Source organism: Stenella coeruleoalba (assembly GCF_951394435.1).
Source record: "Stenella coeruleoalba genome assembly, chromosome: 3".
NCBI lineage: Eukaryota > Metazoa > Chordata > Mammalia > Artiodactyla > Delphinidae > Stenella > Stenella coeruleoalba.
Genome location: NC_137148.1, coordinates 171626194 through 171650145, shown reverse-complemented (window position 1 = coordinate 171650145; position 23952 = coordinate 171626194). Strand labels below are relative to the sequence as shown.

Genomic DNA, 23952 nt, shown 5'->3' with positions numbered 1-23952 from the left:
TGATTTTCCCTCTTAGGATAAAGGCTAGAAGCGATCCCAGGACGGTGGGCACAGCCAGTGGGCATAGAGCAAACCAGGTCTGGACTAACCAGGTTTGTTTTGTTTGGTTTTGTTTTTTGGGTGAGCCACGACTTGTGGGATCTTAGTTTCCCGACCAGGGATCAAACCCGAGCCCTCAGCAGTGAAAGCTCTGAGTCCTAACCACTGGACCACCAGGGAATTCCCAACCAGGTTTAGCAAATAAAAACACAGGATGTGCAGACAAGTGGCAATTTCAGATAAGCAACAATTAAGGTTCTACTATAAGAATGTCCTATGCACATTGAACTGGGAATCCAGTAGATTCTGGGAACCCTAAGCTCAGGCAATGTCTTTGCTCCTCTTCCATCCCCGGCAATCCCAGCCCTGACTACGTGGGATGGTACTGTCTGTGTCCAGCTCTGTTTTCCACACCCAACCAGCCTTGGGTTTTGTTTTGTTTTGTTTTACATTTTTTACTTAATTTTTCTCAGTTGTGGTAAAATAAACATAATGTAAAACTCACCCTCAATCATTTTTAAGTGCACAGCTTGCTGGCATTAAGCGTATTCACATTGTTGGGCAACCATCCCCAACATCAACTCCAGAACTTTCTCATCTTCCCAAACTGAAACTCTGTCCCCGTGAAACACTGACTCCCCAGCCCCTCCCCCAGCCCCTGGCCCCCACCATGTACTTCCTGTCTCTGTGGATGTGACTCCTCTGGGGATCTCCTGTGAGTGGAATCAGAGAGTATTTGTCCTTCTGGGTCTGGATTCTCTCACTGAGCATCATGTGCTCAAGGTTCATCCATGTTGTAGCGAGTGTCAGAATTTCCTTCCTTTCTAAATCTGCATAATATTCCAGTGTGTGGATGGACCACGTTGTGTTTATCCATCATCTGTCAATGGAAACTTGGGTTGTTTCCACATTTTGGTTATCGTGAATCATGCTGCTATGAACACAAGTGTACAAATATCTGTTTGAGTCCCTGCTTTCAATTATCCTGGGCATGCACCTAGGAGTGGAATTGCTGGGTCATGTGGTGATTCTATGTTTGACCTTTTGAGGAAGTGCCAGACTGTTTTCCACAGGGGCTGCACCATTTTCCATTCCCACCAGCGGAGCATGATGGTTCTGATTTCTCCCCATCCTCACCAACACTGGTTACTTTCTAGGTTTTTTGTTTGTTTTTTTTCATAGATGTCCTAATCAGTGTGAAGTGGTATCTACCTGTGGTTTTTTTTTTATTTTTTTATTTTTTTGCGGTACGCGGGTCTCTCACTGTTGTGGCCTCTCCCGTTGCGGAGCACAGGCTTCGGACGCGCAGGCTCAGCGGCCATGGTTCACGGGCCCACCCGCTCCGCGGCATGTGGGATCTTCCCAGACTGGGGCACGAACCCATGTCCCCTGCATCGGCAGGCGGACTCTCAACCACTGTGCCACCAGGGAAGCCCATCTCCCTGTGGTTTTGATTGGCATTTCCCTGATGACAAATGATGTCAAACATCTTTTCAAGCGCTTCTTGGCCATTTGTGTAACTTCTTTATAGAAAAGTCTACTCAAGCCCTTTGCCCATGTCTTCATTGGATTAGTTTGATCTGCTCTTGAACTTCATATATGTGCAGCCGGGCCACTAGCTCTCCATGCCTAGCCTCCATCCACGTTGTGTCTGCAAGACGTGTCAAGGTCGTGACAGTAGCCATTGACCATTTTCCATGCTGTGACCCCAGCATAAAGCTATCTTGCTTGAGGTCAACAGGCTTCAGGGTTAGAGTTTCCGGTTTGGGTCCTTCCCAGCCTGGACTCTGAGTCATTGCTTTTGGCCATCTACAGGTCGAGAAATCAATTTAGTGGGTCATGACCCACATTTTTATTTTCAGTGATACAGTAGAGGAAATACAATGCTTCATGCTGGGCAACAGCAACTGTTATCTTGGGCACCTTTTATTGGGGTGATGTCTGTATTTAAATGTGTGTCCTGAGCATGTGTGTATAAATTTTTTAATTAATTAATTAATTTAGTTTTACTGGGTGAAGATGTCATGGTGAAAAAAGTTTGAAACCCCCCTCCCCCCTTATAGACTGAGTCTTTTTTTTTTTTTAATGTCCTTTTCTTACTTTTTTTTTTTTTTTTTTTGGTCACACCACACGGCTTGCAGGATGTTCCCGCACCAGGGATTGAACCTGGGCCACGGCAGTGAAAGCCCAGAATCCTAACCACTATGCCACCGGGAACTCCTTAGACTGCATCTTATTTCATAATTTAAATATTGATGTGTGTGATGAGTTGATTCACTGGAATGGTGATTCCCAACTGGGGGTAATGTTGCCCCACCAAGAGACGGTCAGCAATGTTGGTGACATTTCTACTTGTCATGACTGGGGGGGGGGGGGTGATTCTGCCCCCAGGGGACACCGGGAGATGTCAGGGGACTTCTGTGGTTGTCACACTGTGGGGGGCTTTCGGCGTCAACTGGATAGGGGCTGCTCAACACCCCACAGTGCCCAGGCCGGCCCCACCCAGAGGATGACCTGCACCAGTGTCCAAGCGCAGAGGGGGTTAACTGGACTAGACTGTCTGGTGTGCAGCTCCGTGTGCAGCCCAGAGCCTGGCCCACGGTGGGCGCTCCCCAAGGATGTGCGGAGCGGAGGGGATGAGGGCTCCTTGCTCAGCCTCCCTCCCGGGGCGCAGGTCCTGGGACACGCTGCCCCCATGTGGACGGTCGTGGAACCGCGGCCTCCGCTCCCCTGTGCTGGGAGTGGAGCCAGCGCTGCCAGCCTGGCCTGACCCCGGGGAGGGTCTCGACGGGGCGCTGCCCACCTGCACTGTCCGCCAGGAGGGCAGTATTCTAACTCGGTGCTGCCCAACATCCTCGCCGCCTGTGTCCGCTGAGCCCCTGAGAGGTTGCCAGGGCAACTGCGGACATGCGTCTTTCATTTCATCTCATTTCCATCAATTTCAGTGTAATAATATAACGGTGCAGGGTAAGTGGCTCCCACAGCTCTAGTCCAGGGTACCCTCCTCTGCCCACCCCCCCGCACTGTGGACATTGGGGCCGAGCTGTGCATTGTGGAATGAGAGCAGCAGTCCTGGCTGGGGCAGGGCCAGAGACTTTGCATTCCTCCAAGCTCCCAGAGGAAGCCGGTCTGGGGACAGGTTTGAGATCCATTGCCCTACCCCACGGTCGCCCCAGCACTGCTGACATGGGGCCGGCTTGATGCCAGGAGCCCCCCCAGTATGAGAACCACAAATATCCCGACATCTCCCAGTGTCCCCTGGGGGCACGGTCACCCAAGTTGAGACCCCCGGTGTTAGGGATTCCACGGACCCCCAGGAGACTGGGTTCCACGACCACGGGACCTCTGAGGTCCTGGGATGCTGCACATATTTAAATACACAACGGAGAGGGAGGGAGGGGAGGTGACTCAGACACTGGGGACCCCCGTGGTTTACACTGCCTGACCATCGGGGATTTATCCTGGCATGTTATGTGAGCAGGGATCAGACTCAAATTTTCCCAAAATAATTAATACGGGGTCTCCCCCCTCTATTACATTTGGGGCCAGATCATTCTCTGGGGGTCCATCTTGGGCTCTGTGGGTGTGGAGCAGCCTCCCTGGCCCCCACCCACTCAATGCCAGGATCCCCCCATTCGGGACAACCACAGATGCCCCCAGACATCACCTGGTGTCCCCTGGTGGCAGAATCACCCCTGGCTGAAAACCACTGCTCTAGAACGTTCGAGACCATGCTCTCCATAGAATACCCTGCTGTGGTGAGCGATAACGGGCACCTTCACTGTCCAGTGTGATGGTCACCAGCCCCAGTGACTAATGAGCCCCTGAGATGTGGCCTGTGCAGCCTAGGAACTCAATTTTTAAATTTCCTTTCATTCAGTTAATTTACGTTTAATGCACATAGGCAGGGGAGCTCTGCAGTAACCAGGGTGGACAACCCAACTGGTAGAGAAGGCAGCCACTCATCCACTCATCCCTGGGCAGGAGGGTCCCGGTGTGTGTGTGTGTGTCCGTGGGCATTGGGTGTCTCCACGTTGGTGGTTGTATTTGAATTTATGAACTTTTAAAAAAATTATTGTATATCAAGCATTCATTGGCTACCAGACCCTGTTCTGAGCACTTTACTGTCATTGACTCAAGCACTTTACAAAGGTAAGTACTGACATTATGCTCATTGTATAGAAGAAGAAACTGAGGTTCAGAGAAGACAGCTGCCCATGTGCTCTTTCTAAATTTTTAAAAAATTTTTAATTAAAAAAATTTTTTTAGGGAACTCCCTGGCAGTCTAGTGGTTAGGACTCCACGCTTCCACTGCAGGGGGCACGGCTTCAATCCCTGGTCAGGGAACTATGATCCCACATGCTGCATGGTGTGGCAAGGAAGGAAGGAAGGAAGGGAGGGAGGGAGGGAGGGAGGGAGAGAGAGGGAGAGAGAGAGAGGGAGAGAGAGAGAGAGAGAGAGAGAGAGAGAGAGAGAGGGAGGGAGGGAGAGAGAGAGAGAGAGAGAGAAAGAAAGAAAGAAAGAAAGAAAGAAAGAAAGAAAGAGAAAGAAAAATAATAATTTTTTTTTACCAAGTGCTCTTACTTTGTGCTAATGCCCAGCTAAGGGACCCTCACATCTCATTTCATTCCATCCTCACAACTTTCTGGAACTGTTAGGACTCCTGTTTGTGATGAGGAGACGGAGGTGCAGACAGAGGACATGCCTTGGTCCCAGTCACTCAGCAAGTAGAAGGCCAGAGTGAGGATTTGAACTCACCTCTGTCTATTAACCAGGAGGCTACACTGCCTCCCAGGACTGGCTTGGGGTGGGGGTGGGGATGGGGAAGTTTAGGGACATACAGGCACAGGCAGGACTCAGAACTAGCCAGACTGGAGTTGGAATCTCATCTCTGTCATTCCTGTCTGTGTGACCTTAGGGGTGTGTCTTGCCCTCTCTGAGCCTCTGGGTCTCCTCAGCTATAGCTACTTCCTCCTGGGATTATTCTGGGGATTAAATCACATAACTCATTGCCTTAGTCTACTTGGGCTGCCATAACATGACACCATAGATTGATTGACTTAAACAACTGAAATTTATTTTCTCACCATTCTGGAGACTGGAAGTCTAAGACCAAGGCGCCAGCAGAGTCAGTGTCTGGTGAGAGCTCTCTCCTTAGGTGGCAGAGAGCCGCCTCTTGCTGTGTCCTCACATAGCAGAGAGATAGTTCTGGCCTCTTCCTCTTCTTATAAGGACACTAATCCCACCATGAGGGCCCCACCCTCATGACCTCATCTAACCCTAACCTCCTCCCGAAGACCCCACCTCCAAATACCAGCCCACAGAGGATCAGGGCTTCAGCACAAGTTTGTTGTAGGGAAGACACCATTTATTCCATAGCACTCATGCAAAACACTAAAAGTGTTGCCCACATTCAGTAGCATGTAGGGAAATATTTGCTGGTGGTCTTAGGATGGCGATTGAGATTGAAATCCTGGCTCTTCCTTTCATAGGCTGTGTGTTCCTGAGTCCATTTCTCAAATTCCCTGGGCCTCAGTTTCCTCAGCTGTAAAATGGGAGTGATCATCATGCCCACCTCAAGGGCTCGGAGCAGTGCTGGGGATATGAAAGAACTTAGTAGACTCTGGCCTCTTACAACGAAGAGGGTATTTATTTTGTTGGGGTGGGGGATAGGTGGAGGGATCTAGGTACCAGAGAGCGAGGGGAGCGGTGCAGGTCCTGTGGGGTCTGCACTATGCCCTCCCCTACTACATAGATGGGAAAGCAGAGGCCCAGAGAGGGACAGAGGGTTGTCCAGAGCCACTCAGCCCACCAGCTGCAAAGCTGCAGCTAGCACTTGGCCCTTAGGTATCTCAGAGGAGGCAGTGGGGGCCTCTGAAGGGCAGGCCAGGTGGGCAGCCATGCCTCCCTGCTCCCCACAGTCCCCAGATGTCCCCAGAGACACGCCTGCTGTGGGTGGCCTCCTAATCATGCCTCCTAATTACAGCACCTAATTACCATGCAGCCCCAGGGAAAGGCTGGGAACACTTTTTTTTTTTCTTTTTTTTTTTTATTTATGGCTGCGTTGGGTCTTCATTGCTGCGGGCTTTCTCTAGTTGCGGGGAGTGGGGGCTACTCTTCTCATTGGGTGGCTTCTCTTGTTGCGGAGCACAGGCTCTAGGCACGCAGGCTTCAGTAGTTGTGGCTGGCGGGCTCTAGAGCACAGGCTCGGTTGTTGTGGCTCATAGGCTCAGTTGCTCCATGGCATGTGGGATCTTCCCGGACCAGGGCTCGAACCCATCCGTGTCCCCTGCATTGGCAGACGGATTCTTAACCACTGCGCCACCAGGGAAGTCCCCTGGGAACACCTTTTAAAGGCCTTTAAACACCCCAACAGTGGCTCCCGGCCCTGCCAACGCCAGGCTCCCAAGGGTGCAGGCAGAAGCTCCGGGGAGAAGGATAAGCACAAAAACAAAACACACTTATTGTCAAGCTCAGCCCTGGGGGGCAGTGACAAGGCCTAGAGGCCTGGGTTCCCAGCCCCTGCCAGGCTGGTGACCTCCAGATGGGCCACACTCTCTCTGAGCCTCTCTTGTCCCCATTTGCAAAATGGGTTACTAGTAAATAAATGCGTAAAGAAGACTGGTTCCCAGCATGCGGGAAGTCTGTGCCATCCGCAGTATCATTACTATTGTTTGTTGGTGTGGCCAGGTTCCATCCGTGGTTGGGAGAACTAAGATCCCGCGCATGTGCAGGGCCAAAAAAAAAAAAAAAAAAAGTTACGGGCAATAATAAGTCCTGGCAAAGATGTAGGGAGATCTGAACCCTCCTCCAGAGCTGCTGGGAATGGAAAATGGGGCAGCCACGGTGGAAATCCGTTTGGTGGTTTCTCTAAAAGTTAAACCTGGAGTTTCCATCTGATGCAGCAATTCCACTCCTTGGTACCTACCTAAGAGAAATGAACATACGTGTCGACATGAAAATCTGTACATGAATATTCACAGCAGCACTACTCACGATAGCCCAAAAGTAGAAACACCCCAAACGTCCATCAACAGATGAATAGATGAACAAAAGGTGGTCCCTCCACACACAGGAACATCACTCGGCCACGAAAAGGGGTGAAGCCCTGACACTCACTACGTTGATGAACCTTGAGAACACGATGCTCAGTGAGAGAAGCCAGATACAGAAGGACACCCAGTGTGTGATTCCATTGATGGGAAACGTCCAGAACAGGCAAATCCACAGAGACAGAATGGATTCCTGGTTGCCAGGGGCTGGGGGAGGGGGATGGGGCGATTGCTCATGGGGACAGGGCTTCTTTAAGGGATGTTGAATGAATAAGACAGATACGGAAGGACAAATACTGTCTGATCCCACTCATAGGAGGTCCTAGAGGAGTCAAAACCATAGAGACAGAAAATAGTTGGTGGGGGCCAGGGGCTGGGGGAGGGGATGGGGAGTGTTTCATGGGGACAGAGTGTCAGTTTGTGAAGATGAGAAAGTTCTGGAGATGGATGGTGGCGATGGCTGCATGACTGTGAATGTGCTTAGTGCCACTGAGCTGTGCACTTAAAAACAGGTAAGATGGTTAATTTTGTTTATCCATTCCTCTGTTGATGGAGATTCGTTTCCACTCTTGGCTATTGTGAATAATGGTGCTATGGACATTGGTGTACAAATATCTATTTGAATACTTGCTTTTTATTTTCATTTTATTTTATTTTTGGCTGCATTGAGTCTTTGCTGCTGCGCGTGGGCTTTCGCTAGTTGCGGCGCGTGGGCTTTCGCTAGTTGCGGCGAGCGGGGGCTACTCTTCGTTGCAGTGCACCAGCTTCTCATTGCGGTGGCTTCTCTTGTTGTGGAGCACGGGCTCTAGGTGCGCAGGTTTCAGTAGTTGTGGCACGCAGGCTCAGTAGTTGCTCCGCGGCATGTGGGATCTTCCCGGACCAGGGCTCGAACCCGTGTCCCCTGCACTGGCAGGCGGATTCTTAACCACTGTGCCACCAGGGAAGTCCCCGAATCCTTGCTTTTTAAATTCTTTTGGGTATATACCTAGGAGTGGAATTGGGGGTCACTCTCCTGCCACGGTCCCCATTTTTTAGAGAGGGTTTCCACGTTATGGAGAAGGAAAATCATGGCTTGGAGGTTGCACAGAAGTTGCACAGCAAAGGATCTGAACCCCAGTCTGCATCTTCCCCTCTGGTTCATCCCCCACCTCCCCCATTCACTTCCCTGGCAGTCCAGTGGTTAGGACTCGGCGCTTCCACTGCAGGGTGTGTGGGTTCAATCCCTGGTCGGGGAACTAAAATCCCTCATTGACCTCATTACTGGCTTAGGAAGGGTGGGGGACGAGGAACAGTTGCTACAGGGCTGGGAGGAGGGAGTCAAGTAAAGCTGGTGATGCAAGTGAAGGGCTGGATCCTGTTTTTATTTAAAATTTCGAAATTTTGTTCATCATGGAAATTTTTTCATTACTTTTGATTTGTTCAAATATTACCTTATGCAAATCAAAACCACATTGAGATACAACTTCACACCTGCTAGAATGTGTATTTTATATATATATATATATATATTTTTTTTTTTTTTTTAAGGACAATTTCAATTATTGGCAAGGATGTGGAGAAATTGGAACCCTCGTGCACTGCGATTGGGAATGTAAAATGGTACAGCTGCTGTGGACTATAGTTTGGCGATTCCTCGAAAATTAAACATAGGACTTACCCTATGACCCAGCAATTCCATTTCTGGGTCTACACCCAAGGGAAATAAAATAATACATTCACATAAAAACTTATATATGAATGGTCACAGCAGCATTATTCACAATGGTCAAAAAGTGGAAACAACCCAAGTGTCCATCAACAGACGAATAAATGAATACACAAAATGTGGTCCATCCTTACAATGGAACATTAGCCACAGAAAGGAATGAAGCCCTGACATACGATACAATGTGCATGGGCCTTGAAAACATGATACTCAGTGAGACAAGCCAGACACGAAAGGTCACATAGTATACGATTCATTTATATGAAATGTCTAGAACAGGCAAATCCACAGAAACAGAAAGTGTACTAGTCGTTTCCAGAGGCAGGGTGGGGGGATGCTAATGGGGATGGGGCTTCTTATGGGGGTGATGGAATGGTTTCTTTTCCTTATAAATTTTATTTATTTATTTATTGGCTGCACCGCACAGTTTGTGGGATTTTAGTTCCCCAACCAGGGATCGAACCCGGGCCCCCAGCAGTGGAATCTTGGAGTCCTAACCACTGGACCGCCAGGGAATTCCTGATGGAATGTTTTGGAACTGGATAGACATGATGGTTGCACGCCATTGTGAATGTAGTAAATGTCTCTCATAGTAAGTTGTATGTGTATTTTACCACAATTCAAAAATCGATTGCGCTAAAATAGTATTTATCTTGTTGACTGAGATTTTGGTCTTAAATTTTACGCCTGAAGAAAGTGCCTTACTAGAAAGTACACTCATCCTAGTCCCAGCCCTACCAGAATTAAATAGGAAAGTCACAATACAGCTTCATTGAGAAGGTGACATTTAAGTCAAGACTGGAAGGAGACAAAGGAATTAGCCAAACTGGGTTGTGGGGATGAGCTTTCCAGGCAGAGGGAACAGTCAGTGCAAAGGCCCTGGGGCAGGACCGGGCCTGGTGTGTTGGAGGAACAGCCAGGAGGCCCGTGTGTCTGGAGCAGAGTGAGCGAGGGGGAGAGAGGGAGGAGGGGAGGGCAGGGAGGGGATGGGGCAGGTCTTGCAGGGCCTTGGGGAGGACTTGGGCTTTTACCCCGAGGGCGGTGGGACCCTGGCAGGCTGTGGGCAGAGGAGGGGCAGGACCTGAGTCAAGTATTTAAAGCCTGTCTGCTCTGCAAGGGGAAGGATTTTTGTCCTCCTTCATCACTGCTATAAACCTCCACCTAGAGCCATGCTTGGCACACAGTAGGTGCAATAAATGTTTACTGAGGGAATGAATGAATAACAGCTCCCTTTGGGGAGGGGGGCACTAGGGTACAGACCAGGAAACTCATACTGCCCTGGGGTCACTTAGCCAGGTTATGGCAGCCAGGGGCACAAACCCAGGCCGGGACAGCTGAGGCCCCAGCTCCACCAGGCCTATCACAGGGAGGTCCCTGTGCGCACGGCAGCCACCTGTTTCCTCCCCCGCCTCTGATTAATGACCCTGCAGCCCCATCCATCATGCGCCAGCCAGCGCCTGGCTCTGCCCTGGAGGCGCGGGGCCCAGCGCTCATTTGTAAGCAGGCTGCGAGGCTGGTCTCAGGCTGTTGGATACATGAGACAGATCCCCGCCCCAACTTGGCCCCAGATGTGGCCCTAAGAACCCCAGGAAGAGGAAAGATCAGGATATGGACCCAAGGAGTAGGTGATGGGTAGGAGCTGGGGGGTGTGGGATGGCAGCTTCCCAGACAGGAAGGTCTTCAAAAGCCCCAGTTTCCCCCAAATTAATTATACGATGAAGACTATTCCCTCCTGGGCTGCAGCCTTCTGCCCTGCCTTTCCCCGACTTGCTGGCCTTCTGCTCTTTCTACCCGCAAAAGCTCCTCCACACAGCGGGCCCGGCTCAGCCTGCACCTCTCCTGAGCCTTAGTTTGGGGATCCGCCCTGGTCTCCTGACCTCCCGCCTCATCTGCATCCCTTCCCACTACCAGTAAGCATTTTCTACCACTCGCCCTGGTGGTCTCTCTCTGCTGCTCTAAGCCAGGGCTTCTCAGCTGGGGGCAATTCTGCCCTGAGGGACACTTGGGACTGGGGGTACTCCTGGGATCTAGTGAGTGGGGGCCAGGGATGCTTCTCAACACCCCACAGTGCCCAGGACGCCCCCCCCACCAGAGAATGATTCGGGCCAGAATGTCGAGAGTACAGACTGACAAACCCTGCTCTGAACTGTTCCATGGCTCCCTAGTGCTCTCCAGGTACAAGCCCAACTCCTCAGTGCAGAATGCAGGGTCCTGCATCATCTGGGGTCCTGGCCCTCTCCAGCCAGTGTTCCCACCGTGACTTGCGTTCACGCCCCACCTGGAGGGGCAGGACTGCATAGCGATCAAAGGCCCAAGGACCTGGGTTGACATCATGGTGCTGCCACCCACCAGCTATGTGATTTTGGCCAAGTCTCTTAACCTCTCGGTGCCTTAATTTCCCCATATTTCAAATGGGCATAATGGTAGTACGCAAGGTTAAAATGCTAAAGCAGTGACTGGTTCATGGTAAAAACTCAAACAGGTAGGAGGGTGTAGAGAAAGTGGAACCCTCTTACACTGGTGGTGGGAATGTAACCTGGTATGAACAGTATGAAGGTTCCTTAAAAAACTAAAAATAGAGCTACCATATGCCCCAGCAATCCCACTCCTAGGCATATACCCGGAGAAAACCATGATTTGAAAAGAGACATGCACCCCAATGTTCATAGCAGCACTATTTACAATAGCCAAGACATGGAAACAACTTAAATGTCCATCGACAGAGGAATGAATAAAGAAGATGTGGTACATATATACAATAGAATACTACTCAGCCATAAAAAAGAACAAAATAATGCCATTTGCAGCAACATGGACGGACCTAGAGATTGTTATACTGAGTGAGGTAAATCAGACAGAAAAAGACAAATATCGTATGATATCGCTTACATGTGGAATCTAAAAAAAGGGTACAAATGAACTTATTTACAAAACAGAAGTAGAGTCACAGATGTAAAAAACAAACTTATGGTTACCAAGGGGGTAAGGGGGGGAGGGATAAATTGGGAGATTGGGATTGACATATACACACTACTATATACAAAATTGATAATAAGGACCTACTATATAGCACAGTGAACTCTATACTCTGTAATGGCCTATATGGGAAAAGAATCTAAAAAAAGAGTGGATATATGTATATGTATAACTGATTCACTTTGCTGTACACCTAAAAACTTAAACAGGGACTTCCCTGGTGGCACAGTGGTTAAGAATACGCCCGCCAATGCAGGGGACACGGGTTCGAGCCCTGGTCCAGGACGATCGCACATGCCGCAGAGCAGCTAAGCCCGTGCACCACAACTACTGAAGCGCACGCGCCTATAGAGCTCGCGCTCCGCAACAAGAGAAGCCACCACAGTGAGAAGCCCGCACAACGCAACGAACAGTAGCCCCCGCTCACCACAACTAGAGGAAGCTGGCGCGCAGCAACGAAGACCCAACGCAGCCAAATATAAATGAATAAATTAATTAAACTGGTGGGTCGGTTTATTCATAGTCTGGGTCACACATCCAGGCTTCTCTACTACATGGTGAAAGGCCTGCCCTGACCCCACTGTACTGGAGATGTACTGGAGATGTCTGTGTCCATCTCTGCCCACCCAAGGCTGTACTGGAGATGTCTGTACTGGAGATGTCTGTGTCCATCTCTGCCCACCCAAGGCTACGGTCTGCTAAAATGGTCACCAAGAGCCCTAATACTTGGAGCTGCCTGCCTAGATGCAGAGGGCCTCCCAGGAGAAACGGTGTCTGGTCCCTGTGTGGGAGTGGGGAGATTTGCGAGCAGGGCTGGTTTGTTGGGCCTGTGACTCACGCAGTCTTACAGGACCCTGTACTTGAAGGAAGGGCCCTGATCTTAGTTTAATGCTCTGTTGTTACCATCCTAAAATTCCTGATCCTTTTTGAACCTGAGGCCCTGCGTTTTCATTTGGCCCTGGGCCCTGAAAATTCTGTAGCCTGTTCCACTCAGGGACCCGAATACAATTTGTGAGGTCTGCATATTCCGGAACCATTCGGAATAGTAAACTTTCTATAACTTTTTTTTTTGGCCCCACCACACAGCTTGTGGGATCTTAGTTCCCTGACCAGGGATCCATCCCATGTCCCCAGCAGTGGAAGCAATGAGTCCTAACCACTGGACCACCAGGGAATTCCCCAGGAATAGTAAACTTTCTAAAAGTTTGTGCTTTTTCTCTTAGGGAATCGGGACTAGGGAGATCCTGCATCCTCCTAACTCGTCTCTGGCCCCACTGGATGCTGTTTTATTATTTGCTAGTTTGTTTATTTAGGGCATGCCCTGTGGCATGTGGGACCTTAGTTCCCTGACCAGGGATTGAACCCGGCCCCCTACAATGGAAGCCTGGCATCTTAACCACTGGACTGCCAGGGAAGTCCAAAATGCTGTCTTATTTAATGTGTTACCTTGCTCGTGATGAATTTCTGGCATTAATTTTTATTTTAAAAAATATCGTGTTCCGGGCTTTCACTACCATGGCCTGGGTTCAATCCCTGGTCAGGGAACCGAGATCCCGCAAGCCGCACTGGGTGGCCACAGGGGAAAAAAAAAAAAAAATACGGTGTTAAAGTACTGTTTTATCTTGAAGGGCTTTTTGGGTGGAAGGGGCTTCAATTTTGCTTACTCATGTCAACCTAGTCCTAACCCTTCCTCTGCCCAGGAAAGGTGACCAGAGTCCTAACTCCAGATGGGAAAACCCAAGGCCCATCCAGGAGGCAAGGTGCATAGTTGATGGCGATGGTGATAATGAAGAGCTTGTCTATTTAGCACTTGCTGGGGGTTCACGTGTATTATTTCAACAGCTTCTTCGAGGCCTGAGTCAGTCCTGTCCCTCCTCTGCCCACAGCCCTCCAAGGCTCCGACCTCACTGAGTAAAAGCCTAAGTCCTTCCCACAGACCCCGAGGCCCTGCACCATCTGTCCCGTCCCATCACCAGCTACTGAATTTGCAGGGCCCTTGTTCAAAAACTGCAAAACAAGGGCTTCCCTGGTGGCGCAGTGGTTGAGAGTCCGCCTGCCGATGCAGGGGACACGGGTTCGTGCCCCGGTCTGGGAAGATCCCACATGCCGCGGAGCGGCTAGGCCCGTGAGCCATGGCCGCTGAGCCTGCGCGTCCGGAGCCTGTGCTCCGCAACGGGAGTGGCCACAACAGTGAGAGGCCCGCGTACCGCAAAAAAAAATAAGTAAATAATTGCAAAACAAAACTGTGAGGCCCCTTGTTCAAAAATTATTAGGAATTTCCAGACCAAAACGGCAGATCATTAACCCAAGCACAGGCCCTTCTGGGAGCAGCGCCCATGTGTGAATGCAGGAAGCTGCTGCCTCCCTGCCCCCATCTCCTCCCAAGCACCCCACTCCGTGCCAGCCACAGTGCTGCCTCAGGGCCTTTGCACTGGCGTTTCTCCCTACTTGAATAAGCCACCACCCCCACAGCCTACTGGCTCGCTCTCTCAGCTCTCTCACCTTCGGGCCCTCTTAGAGGCCAAGCAGGCCCCCTCTGACCTCCCTCTGCGAAAAATCGCACCTTCCCAGCCCTCCCTCCTGCTTTGTTTTCTCCATAGCTGTTACCACCTTCTGACCTGCCAGGGATTTGGTTCACGTGTTTGCCGTCTCATGTCATCTCCACCAGGGTCGGGACTTTGTACCCCTTCCCACCCCCACGTCCTGGAGCGGGGCCTGGAACACAGTAGGCGCTCCGTAAATGTGTGTTGAAGGCATGGCTCCCAGGAAGTCGGTATCACCACCTCCTTTCTACTGAAAAGGAAACCGAGGCTCAGAGAACAGCCCGTGAGCCAAGATTACAGAGCATGTCCCTGGCACGCGTCCGGGTCGCGCCATGACTGCGCCGGCGGTTTCGATGGGGGCAGCCGGGCCCCCCGGCTCTGACACATGGGGAAACCGAGGCCCTGGCGGCTGCCTGGGCCACCCGGCCGGGAGGGACCGCAGCGAGGCGGCGGCGCGCCGGGCCCAAGGTCACTGCGCCGGCCGGCCCGGGGGAGGCGGATGGGTGGGGATCCGCGGGCCTCCCCGGGCGCGCGCCCCCCCCTTCGGCGGCGCGCACGGGGCCCGGGAAGCAGCAGCAGCGGCAGCGGCGGCAGCAGCAGGTGGAGCCGGAGCCTCCGCTTAGCCGAGGCCGCGGCCACTGCCGGCGTCGCCGCCATTAGACAATAGGAGCGGCGGCCGGGCGTGCGGGGAGGCGGGCGGCGGGGAGGGGCGGGGAGGGGCGCCGGGCGCGCAGGAAGCGGGGCCCGGGGCGCGCCGGGGCCGGGCGCGCGGGGAGGGGGCGCAGGAAGCGGGCGAGGCCGGGCGCGGGAGGCGGCGGCGGCGGCCCCGGGAGCTGCCGATCGGCGCCGGGACAAAGGCGCGGCCGCCCGGCGCCCCGAGCAGCCCGAGCCGGGGCGCACAGCCGGGGCGCAACCCGCGCCCCCCGCCGCGACTGACATGATGTTTCCACAAAGCAGGCATTCGGTAAGCGGGGCCCGCCGGCCCGGCGCCCCCCCATCCGGGCCCGGCACCCCTCAGTTCCCGGCCGGGCCATCCCCCCAGCTCTGGGCCCTGCGTCCGCCCAGGTCCTGACCCGGTCCCCCCAGTTCCCAGCCGGACCCTTCCCTCCCCCAGGTTCGGGCCCTGCGCACCCCGCTCCAGATCCCAGCCGGACCTCCCCACCCCCAGCTCGGCGTCTCCCCCCCACCTCCTAGGCCCAGTCCCCTCCAGCTCTGGGCCCAGCGCTACTCCCCACCCCCAGCTCCGGGGCTCCCTCCCATCCCCGGTAGCTCCCTGTCCCCCTCCCAGCTTCCGGGCCCAGAGCACCCCCCCTAGCTCCCAAGCCAGGTCTCCTCCAGATCCCAACTCAGATCCCCCCAGCCCCGGCCCCAGCTCCTGGGCCCTGTGCCCCCCCCCCCCATCAAGCCAGCCAGGGCCTCGGCGGCCTTTGCCTCGGGCCTGGGGCGCCCCGGGAGCCCCACCAGGCACCTCTAACGCCGGGGCTGCTTTCGGGGCTTGGGAGTGGGGGGAGACCGGAGGCGCACCCCTCCCGGAAGAGCGCGGCCCGGAGGAAGGGTGCTAGGAATCTGGGGTGGGCCCCCCCGGAAGATTTCGGGTGCTTAGAGAGGCCCCTCCCCCAAGGGGAGTTTGCAAGGAAGCCTCATTCCCCCCTCCCACACCGCCAGCTTGGGGAGGGGGACCCTCTAGGACGCGTTCTCCCCCCCTCCCAGAGGCAGTTGGGGCGCTCAGATGTGCACCCCCTCTCGGCGCTTTGGAGGCGCGGTAGAGGGCGCACCCTGCCCCCCACCAAGGGCGGGCCTTCAAACGCACCTCCACAGCCTGCGGGGGGCGGGGGACGAGAGCCTCCGGGCGCGCCCACCCCCCTCGGCTTCGGGCGGAGAGGCGGGGGCAGGAAGTGCGGGCGGGGGCCGCTCCGGGGGCTGTAAACACGGGCCCGGGAAGTAGGGCGGGTGGGGGGGGGGGGGGACGCTGCAGCTGCGCCGGCCGCTGCCTCGGGGCAGCGGGGGAGAGAGGTGGGTGGCGGCTCCACCGGATCCTGACCCGGGCCGCCCCTCCCCACAGGGCTCGTCGCACCTCCCCCAGCAACTGAAATTCACCACCTCGGACTCCTGCGACCGCATCAAAGATGAGTTTCAGCTGCTGCAGGCTCAGTACCACAGGTGAGCTGGGGCTGGTGGTACCCGCCCCGGGAGAAGCTGGAGACCCCTGCTCAGATGGCAAGACTGAAGCCTGCAGCGGAGGTTGTGGCCCCTGCTATATATCTAGGCTCCGAAAAAGTAGAGGCGTTGAATGTCTTAGGTGGCAGGCACTGTCTTTAGCACTTTGCCGATATGAAATTCATTTAGTCTTTAAGACAGTCCCATTTTGTAGATGAGAAAACTGAGGCACAAAAATTTCAATAATTTGCCCAAAGCCTCAGCTGTCTGGTGTCAGAGCCCCTCTCCCCACCCCAATCTGCATTGGATAAAAGACCTCCCAACAGATGGAGTTGGGGATGGGCCCTCCACCTCCCCACCCCACCCCACCCCCACCAAAATCTGTAGCATGTTCTCTCTCTCTGCCTAGTTTTGGAGAAAGGGTTACTGCCAGCCCGCAGAAAGGCGATTCTCTTTCCAGAACTGAATCTAACGTTTCTAAAGGGCTTGCCAATGTGCCAAATCTAAAGAGAAAGGAACTATTATTGTCTTCATTTTACACTTAGAGAAACTTAAGCCCAGAGACGATAGGAATTTCCTGGGGTTGCACAGCAAAGAAGTGGCAGAACTGAGATTTGTACCCAGTCTCTGGGTTGAAGAATGCAGATTCTCAAGGTTTTGCTATGGAGGGGGGCTTTGAACTAGGAATCAAAAGGGGGTCCATGGCCACAAATACCTGTGGGGTCTTAGGCCCTCTCTGGACCTTACTTTACCCACACGAAAGTATTCTTTGAAGGGTCCCGAGTTGTCTCCAAGAAGAAATTGGGAACAGTGATATATTTGTTCTTTTGGAGGTACTTCCCATTCTCCCCATTTGCTGAAGGTGGAACATACATCCTTTTGTTTAATCTTTACTGCTGCCCTATCGTTGTGCTCATTTCAAAGATGAGGAAACTGAGGCACAGATGGTTGAAGGGCAGGCCTAGGAACTTTGTTCTGGTCCTGTGATGTGGAGGGTTTAGGGGCTTTGCCTGGCAGGCCTGGCCTTTCTGAGCCTCTTCCCCTCCACCCCCCCACCCCCCGGCCTGGCCCATGCCCATGTCACAGTGAGCACTGGGGCTGATCCAATTCCAGAGACCCAGCAATCTGACGTTTGCTGCCACAGTGCTATGTGACCTCGGGTAGGCCACACCCCCTCTCTGAGCTTTGGAGTCTCCATCTGCTGGGCCTGGGCTTCCTGCTTTACACTGAGGGGTCCTACCATGTTGGGGGCTCACACAGGATCCACCAGTCCTTCAGGAAGGGCCAGAAATGCAGAGTTTGGAATGAAATTGCCTGATTTTGTTTTTAACGGTGGCAACAAATGCATATTTTTAAAGAAAGTTGGAGAAACCAACTGTGGCTGTCCTCCTAACTGGGGTATACAAGTTGTGGTCAGTCTGGTGAAGAGAAACTCCAGTCTCCTGGGGTGACTACAAGAGCAACTAAGTTTTTATTGGGTACTTGCTGAATACCAGCATTAAGAGTGTTTCTGGTCTTAATTCATTTCATCCTCACCACCTCACCCTCGGAGGTTGGAACTCAACAGACTTGGAGACCAAGACCCAGAGAGGTAGAGGGGTTTGCCCAGAGTCACACAGCATCAAAATAGCAGGGTTGAACTTTGGACCCAGTCTATCTGGCTTGAGTTTGTGCTCTCAGCTCTTTACCTGTCACCCTGACACTCTCGTGAGGGGCCTTTGAGAGATACCCAAAGCTTATCCTTGCTGGGGGAGCTTGAGAGAGGCGGGGGCGGTCACCATCTCTGTTACCCAATGGTGGAAATTTATGCCCCACTGCTAGGGAAATCAGGACCCACAAGAGGGCCTTGGGTGCCTTTGAAGATTCCTTGGTAAATCCAATCCAGAGCCCTACCAGCCAACTCGGCTCCCGCAGCAGCCTCTCCACCGTGTCTGTTTGTTCCTCCTTTGCTGGAGAGTTTTCCTCAGTGCTTGAGAGTATGGCCTCTGAAGCCAGCTTCCTGGCTGTGTGTCCTTGAGCCCGTTCACTCAACCTCTCTGGGCGTCCATTGCATCATCTGTAAAAACAGAGTGATGTTAACAGCCCTGACCTCTTTGGGTTTCAGGAGAGGTAAAAGTTTCTTTGAATCCCTGTCTCAGCTACAGTCAGGGCATTTGCTCTGACTTTTGTTATTTTTATTATTTTCATTGCTTTCTCTGCCCCCAGATCTGCAAAGTTGGTTTCATAATCCACATTTTCTAGCTAGGGCACCTGAGGCTCCCCCTGCCCCATTTTCTGTCTGTCCCCCACCAAAGTTAGGGGCTCCCCTGCACAATGGGGGGGACCTCAGCCCAGCCCCCGCCCCTCCCCGTGTTCTTTTTCAGTCTGAAACTCGAATGTGACAAGCTGGCCAGCGAGAAGTCAGAGATGCAGCGTCATTACGTGATGGTAAGCCAGCCCTGGGGTCCAGTAGGCAGGGATGGGGGACCCCAGATCCCCCTCCAGCACCAGCAGCTGTTGCCTGAACCCTGGCCGCCACCTCTGGGATGTATGAGGAGTCAGGGTCAGCTCTCCATTCAGCCTGCCCCTGGGCCGGGCTGAGTCCGTCTTGCTGGCCTGGCTGCCGGCCCAGGCAGTGGCCGAGGTGCCAAACCACCGGGTTGCAGCCTGGGCCTGCCAGGTCCCCCGGCTGTCCTTGGCAGGAAAGGAGCCAATGGCTGGGAAAGCCAGGATCTGACTGAGGGAGCAGCCAGATCCCTCCCCACCCCCATGGTCCAGGCATCCCAGGCTTAACCCCTCCTTGCCCAAGCCTGGGAGGAGGACTCTGACGTGGGTGGGAGGGAAGGGGTGTCACTGCGTTCTTGGGCCTGACATTTGAGACCCTGCCCGCGTGCACACTGCCAGAATCACTTGCTAGGTTTCCTACCCACCAGGTGGCGATTTCTGCGTCAACCCCACCCCACCCCCACGCCCCACTGCGCCACCTCCGTCCAGCCCAGAGCCCACTTCTCCCAGGCTGTGGGGGAAGCAGAGCCAGACACTGAACCTCTGGCCTCAGAGAGAGGGATGGGGCTGGGGCAGAGAGAGGGACCCAGGACTGGGGGACTCCAGAAGGGGGTGCTCCCGGTTTGAGAAAGACTGCCTGGAGGATGGGGCATTGCAGCTGGGGTCTTGAAGAATGAGTAGGAGCTTGCTGGGCAGAGAAGGGGAGACCACACAAAGGCCTGGGAACAAACGTCTTCCCCCCCCACCCTCCCTGGAGTGACAGAGGGGTGCCATGGGACTGTTTAGAGCAAGGGAAGGGGCAGGGTCAGATCTGGGACGTGAGGGGGGGCGCTGCTGGCCCCAGAGCCAGACCCAGCAGGATTTGTTTATCCTCGATTATTTATACCCAGGAAGGCAAACTTCCCTGGAGTCCAGGGCCACCCGCAGACAAGACACATAAAGATAAAAGATTAGGAGCCTTGGAGAGAGAGAGAGAGAGAGAGCGCGAGAGTATGTGTGTGTCTATGTGTGTCTGTGTGTGTGTCTGTGTGTGTGTTAGAGGTTGGGGCGTGATCATTATTCCAGAAACCAGGGCACCCACACCACTGCTGGGGCCCTGAAGCTCCCCCAGCTTCCGCAGCAGCCCCACCAGGCACCTGGGCCCCAGCGCCTGGTGTGGGTGTCTCCCCACTTCCATCTCCATCTCTTTCGCCTGCCCTCCCCTCCCCATCTCTCCACTTCTCCCCTTCTCCCCCTCTCCCCCTCTTTGTCTCTCTGTCACTCCCCCCATCTCTTTGTCTCTGGAGCCCCCCATTCTTCACCCGCCGCCATTTCTGTCTCCTCTCCGCCCCCACGCAGTACTACGAGATGTCCTACGGCTTGAACATCGAGATGCACAAGCAGGTACGCCCTCTTCCCCCCTCCTCCGTCCCACGCTTACTTCGGCACTCCCCCAGGCAGGTAGGAGCTTGCCCACCCTTTGCCTGAGCTCTAAGTCTGCCCTGGTATCCTGTTACCTCCCAACCCACCCCCCTTTCTTAGGCCTCCCTGAGGGGGAGGGGCAGAGACTTTCCGGGGACCTGCCACCCCCCACCCCACTGTCTCCCCTTTGCAAACAGCAGGGGAGGGGTGATGTGCCAACCCACCCTGGAACCCCCAGATTGCCCCTTGCCCTGCAGCCTTGCTCTTGCCACCTGTGCCCTGATGAGGCTACCCTCGGGTATGTTGTAGCACACTGATGCCAGCTGCCCCCACCCCTTTTCCCCTCTCCCCCACGGAGCACTCACTACCTCTCAGGCACTGGGCATCATCTTCCCAGGGCCACCGGGACCCCAAGCGGCTGGGCGTGGGTTTGTCCTGTGCTCTTAGCCTACAGGGCAGAGAGCCAGCCTCAGATTCCACCTTTGCTGCTGATTGGGTGCCCGTGGGCCCGATGAGTTGACCTGACCCTGAGCCGAGCTGGCCTCTTCTTAGATTAGACAGAACCCCCAGGCCTCCCGGGGCTGGTCTGCGCCTGCCCCAGCTGCTGCCCAGGGCTGAAGCGTCTGTGTGTTTCAGGCTGAAATCGTCAAGAGGCTGAATGGGATCTGTGCCCAGGTCCTGCCCTACCTTTCCCAAGAGGTGAGTGGAGCCCCCAGGCCTCCCAGGGCTGCGGGGAGGAGGCGGTAGATGGATCGTGAACTTTCCCCAGGTCCTCTGTCCTGCAGCCATCTGGGGCAGCAGCGTGCTGGGTACCCCATGCCTTCCCTCTCTGGACCTCTCAGCCACCAGCCAGTCTGTGCAGAAGAATCCCCAGGTTGGAGAAACCCCAGGGGTGCAGGGCAGTGGAGGGAGGGGCCTCACCCTGCTGTGGAATTCCCAGCCTGAGTGAGTCATTGCACTGTAAAAATGTCAGCTACGCTGAAGACTTCACCAAGAATTCTGTTGCCCTGTTTTGCTTCCGTCTTTCACCCCCTGAGATTCATCTGCGGGGCCCTGCTGGCCACAGTGTGGACAGGGGGGCTCCCAGCACACATAGGCAGACATACAAACAGCCACAGGTATGCGCAGAGGTGACACTTAAACACACGGCACACAGACACACAGAGATGCACACGGACACACGGAGGAACCAGGTACCCAACTCTTCCTCTTTTGTTTCCTGGGGTTCTAAGACTCTTGGTGTGAGGCCCACTCTGTACAGACAGACAGACAGACACACACACACACACACACACATACACACACACACATGTCTGGGTCATGTAAGGCCCATCTGCTCTCTGCCAGATTTACTCTTGATAATTCATCATTTTCTCTTTAGCCCCCACCCATATCTTGGGGTCCCTCAGGTGATGCCCAGGAACAATTCCAGGAGGACACCATGAAAGCCCCAAAGAAGGGGACTCTTAGGACCCTGAAGACCTAGCCTTGTGGTTTCCGTTCACAACAGGGGCTCCCTGGTAGCCAAGGCAAAGAAGGAGCTTGGCAGATTCTAGCATCTGATGGCCAGAGAGACAGACGTTCAGGGAGGGCTGGGGTACAGGGTGGGGGATTGCCCTGAACCGAGACTCGTGCCCCAGCCCTGCCAGAATTCACTGGGCCTTCCCAGGCTCTGGAGAAAGAGGAGCTTGGGTTAGCAGATCTCAGATCTCTTGGACCAGCAGTCCTGGTCTGAGCTCTTAGAACCAGGACTTCCCTGTACTGTTGACCAGGTTGTGCACTGCACTTCTGCTTCTTTGCACATGGCATTGGTCGTGGTTCAGGCTTTCTCAGACTCACCCAAAAGCTTTTTCCTAAGATTTTGGTACCAAGCCCTTTGGGTCTTCTCTGCATCTCTGTGTATCCCATTTTCCAGATGAAGAGACTGAGGCTGGATGAAAGGAATCAGCTGGAGAGAGGGGGGTTTCGGGAGGCGTGGGAAGCTGTGGAGAGGGAGGGCTCTAATAGCCCAGATGGGAGCGGGGCTTCTGGGCTTTGAGCCACAAGCCCTAACAAGATCGGGGCTAATCAGTTGATTTCTCTCCACATCCAGCACCAGCAGCAAGTCTTGGGAGCCATCGAGAGGGCTAAGCAGGTCACTGCTCCTGAGCTGAACTCCATCATCCGAGTATGTTTGGGGTCTTTGGGGGAAGCAGCGGGTGGGAGAAGGACAGGTGGGCCCAAGGGGGCTAACGCTCCCCTTCCTCTGCCCTGCAGCAGCAGCTCCAAGCCCACCAGCTGTCCCAGCTGCAGGCTCTGGCCCTGCCTCTGACCCCACTGCCTGTGGGGCTGCAGCCCCCTTCGCTGCCGGCGGTCAGTGCAGGCACCGGCCTCCTCTCGCTGTCGGCACTGGGCTCCCAGGCCCACCTCTCCAAGGAAGACAAGAATGGGCATGACGGTGACACCCACCAGGAGGATGATGGCGAGAAGTCGGATTAGTGGGTGGCTGGGATGGGGGCAGGGGGACAAAGGGGAGACAGACACGGAGAGAGGAAGATTCAGCATAAGACACAGTATAGCTCGGGATTGGCTCAACTCTGGTAGTATTTATGGTAGCCGCCTGCTGGGGCCCTCGCCCTGCTTGTGTGCCACCCCCTGACTTGGCTCCTACCCCCGACTCCCAGCCTCCCTCCTCCTCCCCTGCAGCCTGAATGGGTCATTACCCGCTCATACCACAGATGAGGCAAGCTGAGGCCTGGAGGCACAAGTGGGAGGCCAGGTCCGAAGGGAGCAAGACCTCAAGAGGTCCAATACCCCCTGCACTTCCCCAATTCGCACACCTGTAACTGACAGCCCGCTGCCCCCCCGCCCCTCCCCGGGGCACACCCTGGCCTCACACCCTGGCACTGCATGCAAACACAATGCTAGCTGCCCCTCCCCGCCCTGGGCGCCCCGCGTCTCCCCTTCCCACTCACTCACCTTCTGCTAGTTCCCGCCGCCCACACCCACCTAGTCCTGTCCCCTCACCCATGAAAGAAAGAGGGGCCATGGACAGCAAGCTTTGCCCGGGGAACAGGGTGGGATGGGCGACCCAGAATTCCCTTTCTCCCTTTTCCCAAATAAAGATGAGGGTACTCGAGTTGTCTTGGTTTTTATTTTTTATTTTTCCTTTTTCCAGTATACTAGCTTGTCTTTTAAGAAAAGGGATATTAAAAAAAAGAAAAAGACAGAAAAATGTTAAAAAAAAAAAGCAACACCCACACCTGTGTCTGTATATAGCCTTTTAGACTGTCAGCCTTTGTTGTGTTCAGTCGTTTGATCTCTACGGAGAGAAGTGAAAATGCTGTATCGAGGGTGGGCTTAGCTGTGCCTTTCAAATAAAGATGTGAGAAGGTTGGTTGCCGTGTTCCTGCCTCTGTGTTGCGAGTTGCCCGCGGTGCCCCCCCTTCCCGGAGGAGGAGAGGGCTTCCTTCAAGTCTGAGATCCCCTCGTCTGTTACAGGACTGGATATTGAGAGTCCTAGCTGAGTCCGGCTTGTAAATGTAGTCTAGCTCCTGAACTTGGCGCCTAGCTCAGAGAGGGCCAGCTGGAGGCTCTAGGTCACACAGCACAGCCT

General features: G+C 54.1%; 1 protein-coding gene across 1 annotated transcript; it reads left to right on the top strand.

The window, feature by feature from the left end:
• Nucleotides 1-14762: 14762 nt before the first annotated feature.
• Nucleotides 14763-23748, top strand: TLE5 (TLE family member 5, transcriptional modulator). Its single transcript, XM_079917822.1, has 7 exons — nt 14763-15279; nt 16378-16475; nt 18836-18899; nt 20295-20339; nt 20994-21056; nt 22450-22524; nt 22614-23748. The coding sequence occupies exons 1-7, from the start codon at nt 15253-15255 to the stop codon at nt 22833-22835; spliced, it is 594 nt and encodes a 197-aa protein (XP_079773948.1). The 5' UTR covers nt 14763-15252; the 3' UTR covers nt 22836-23748.
• The last annotated feature ends 204 nt before the right edge of the window (nt 23749-23952 follow it).

Excerpts from the sequence above, each read along its gene's own strand:
- TLE5 (XM_079917822.1), top strand. The coding sequence starts at position 15,253 with ATGATGTTTCCACAAAGCAGGCATTCG. Across the intron at positions 21,057-22,449 it reads TGCCCTACCTTTCCCAAGAG|CACCAGCAGCAAGTCTTGGG; the intron begins GTGAGTGGAGCC and ends CTCCACATCCAG. Across the intron at positions 22,525-22,613 it reads AGCTGAACTCCATCATCCGA|CAGCAGCTCCAAGCCCACCA; the intron begins GTATGTTTGGGG and ends TCTGCCCTGCAG.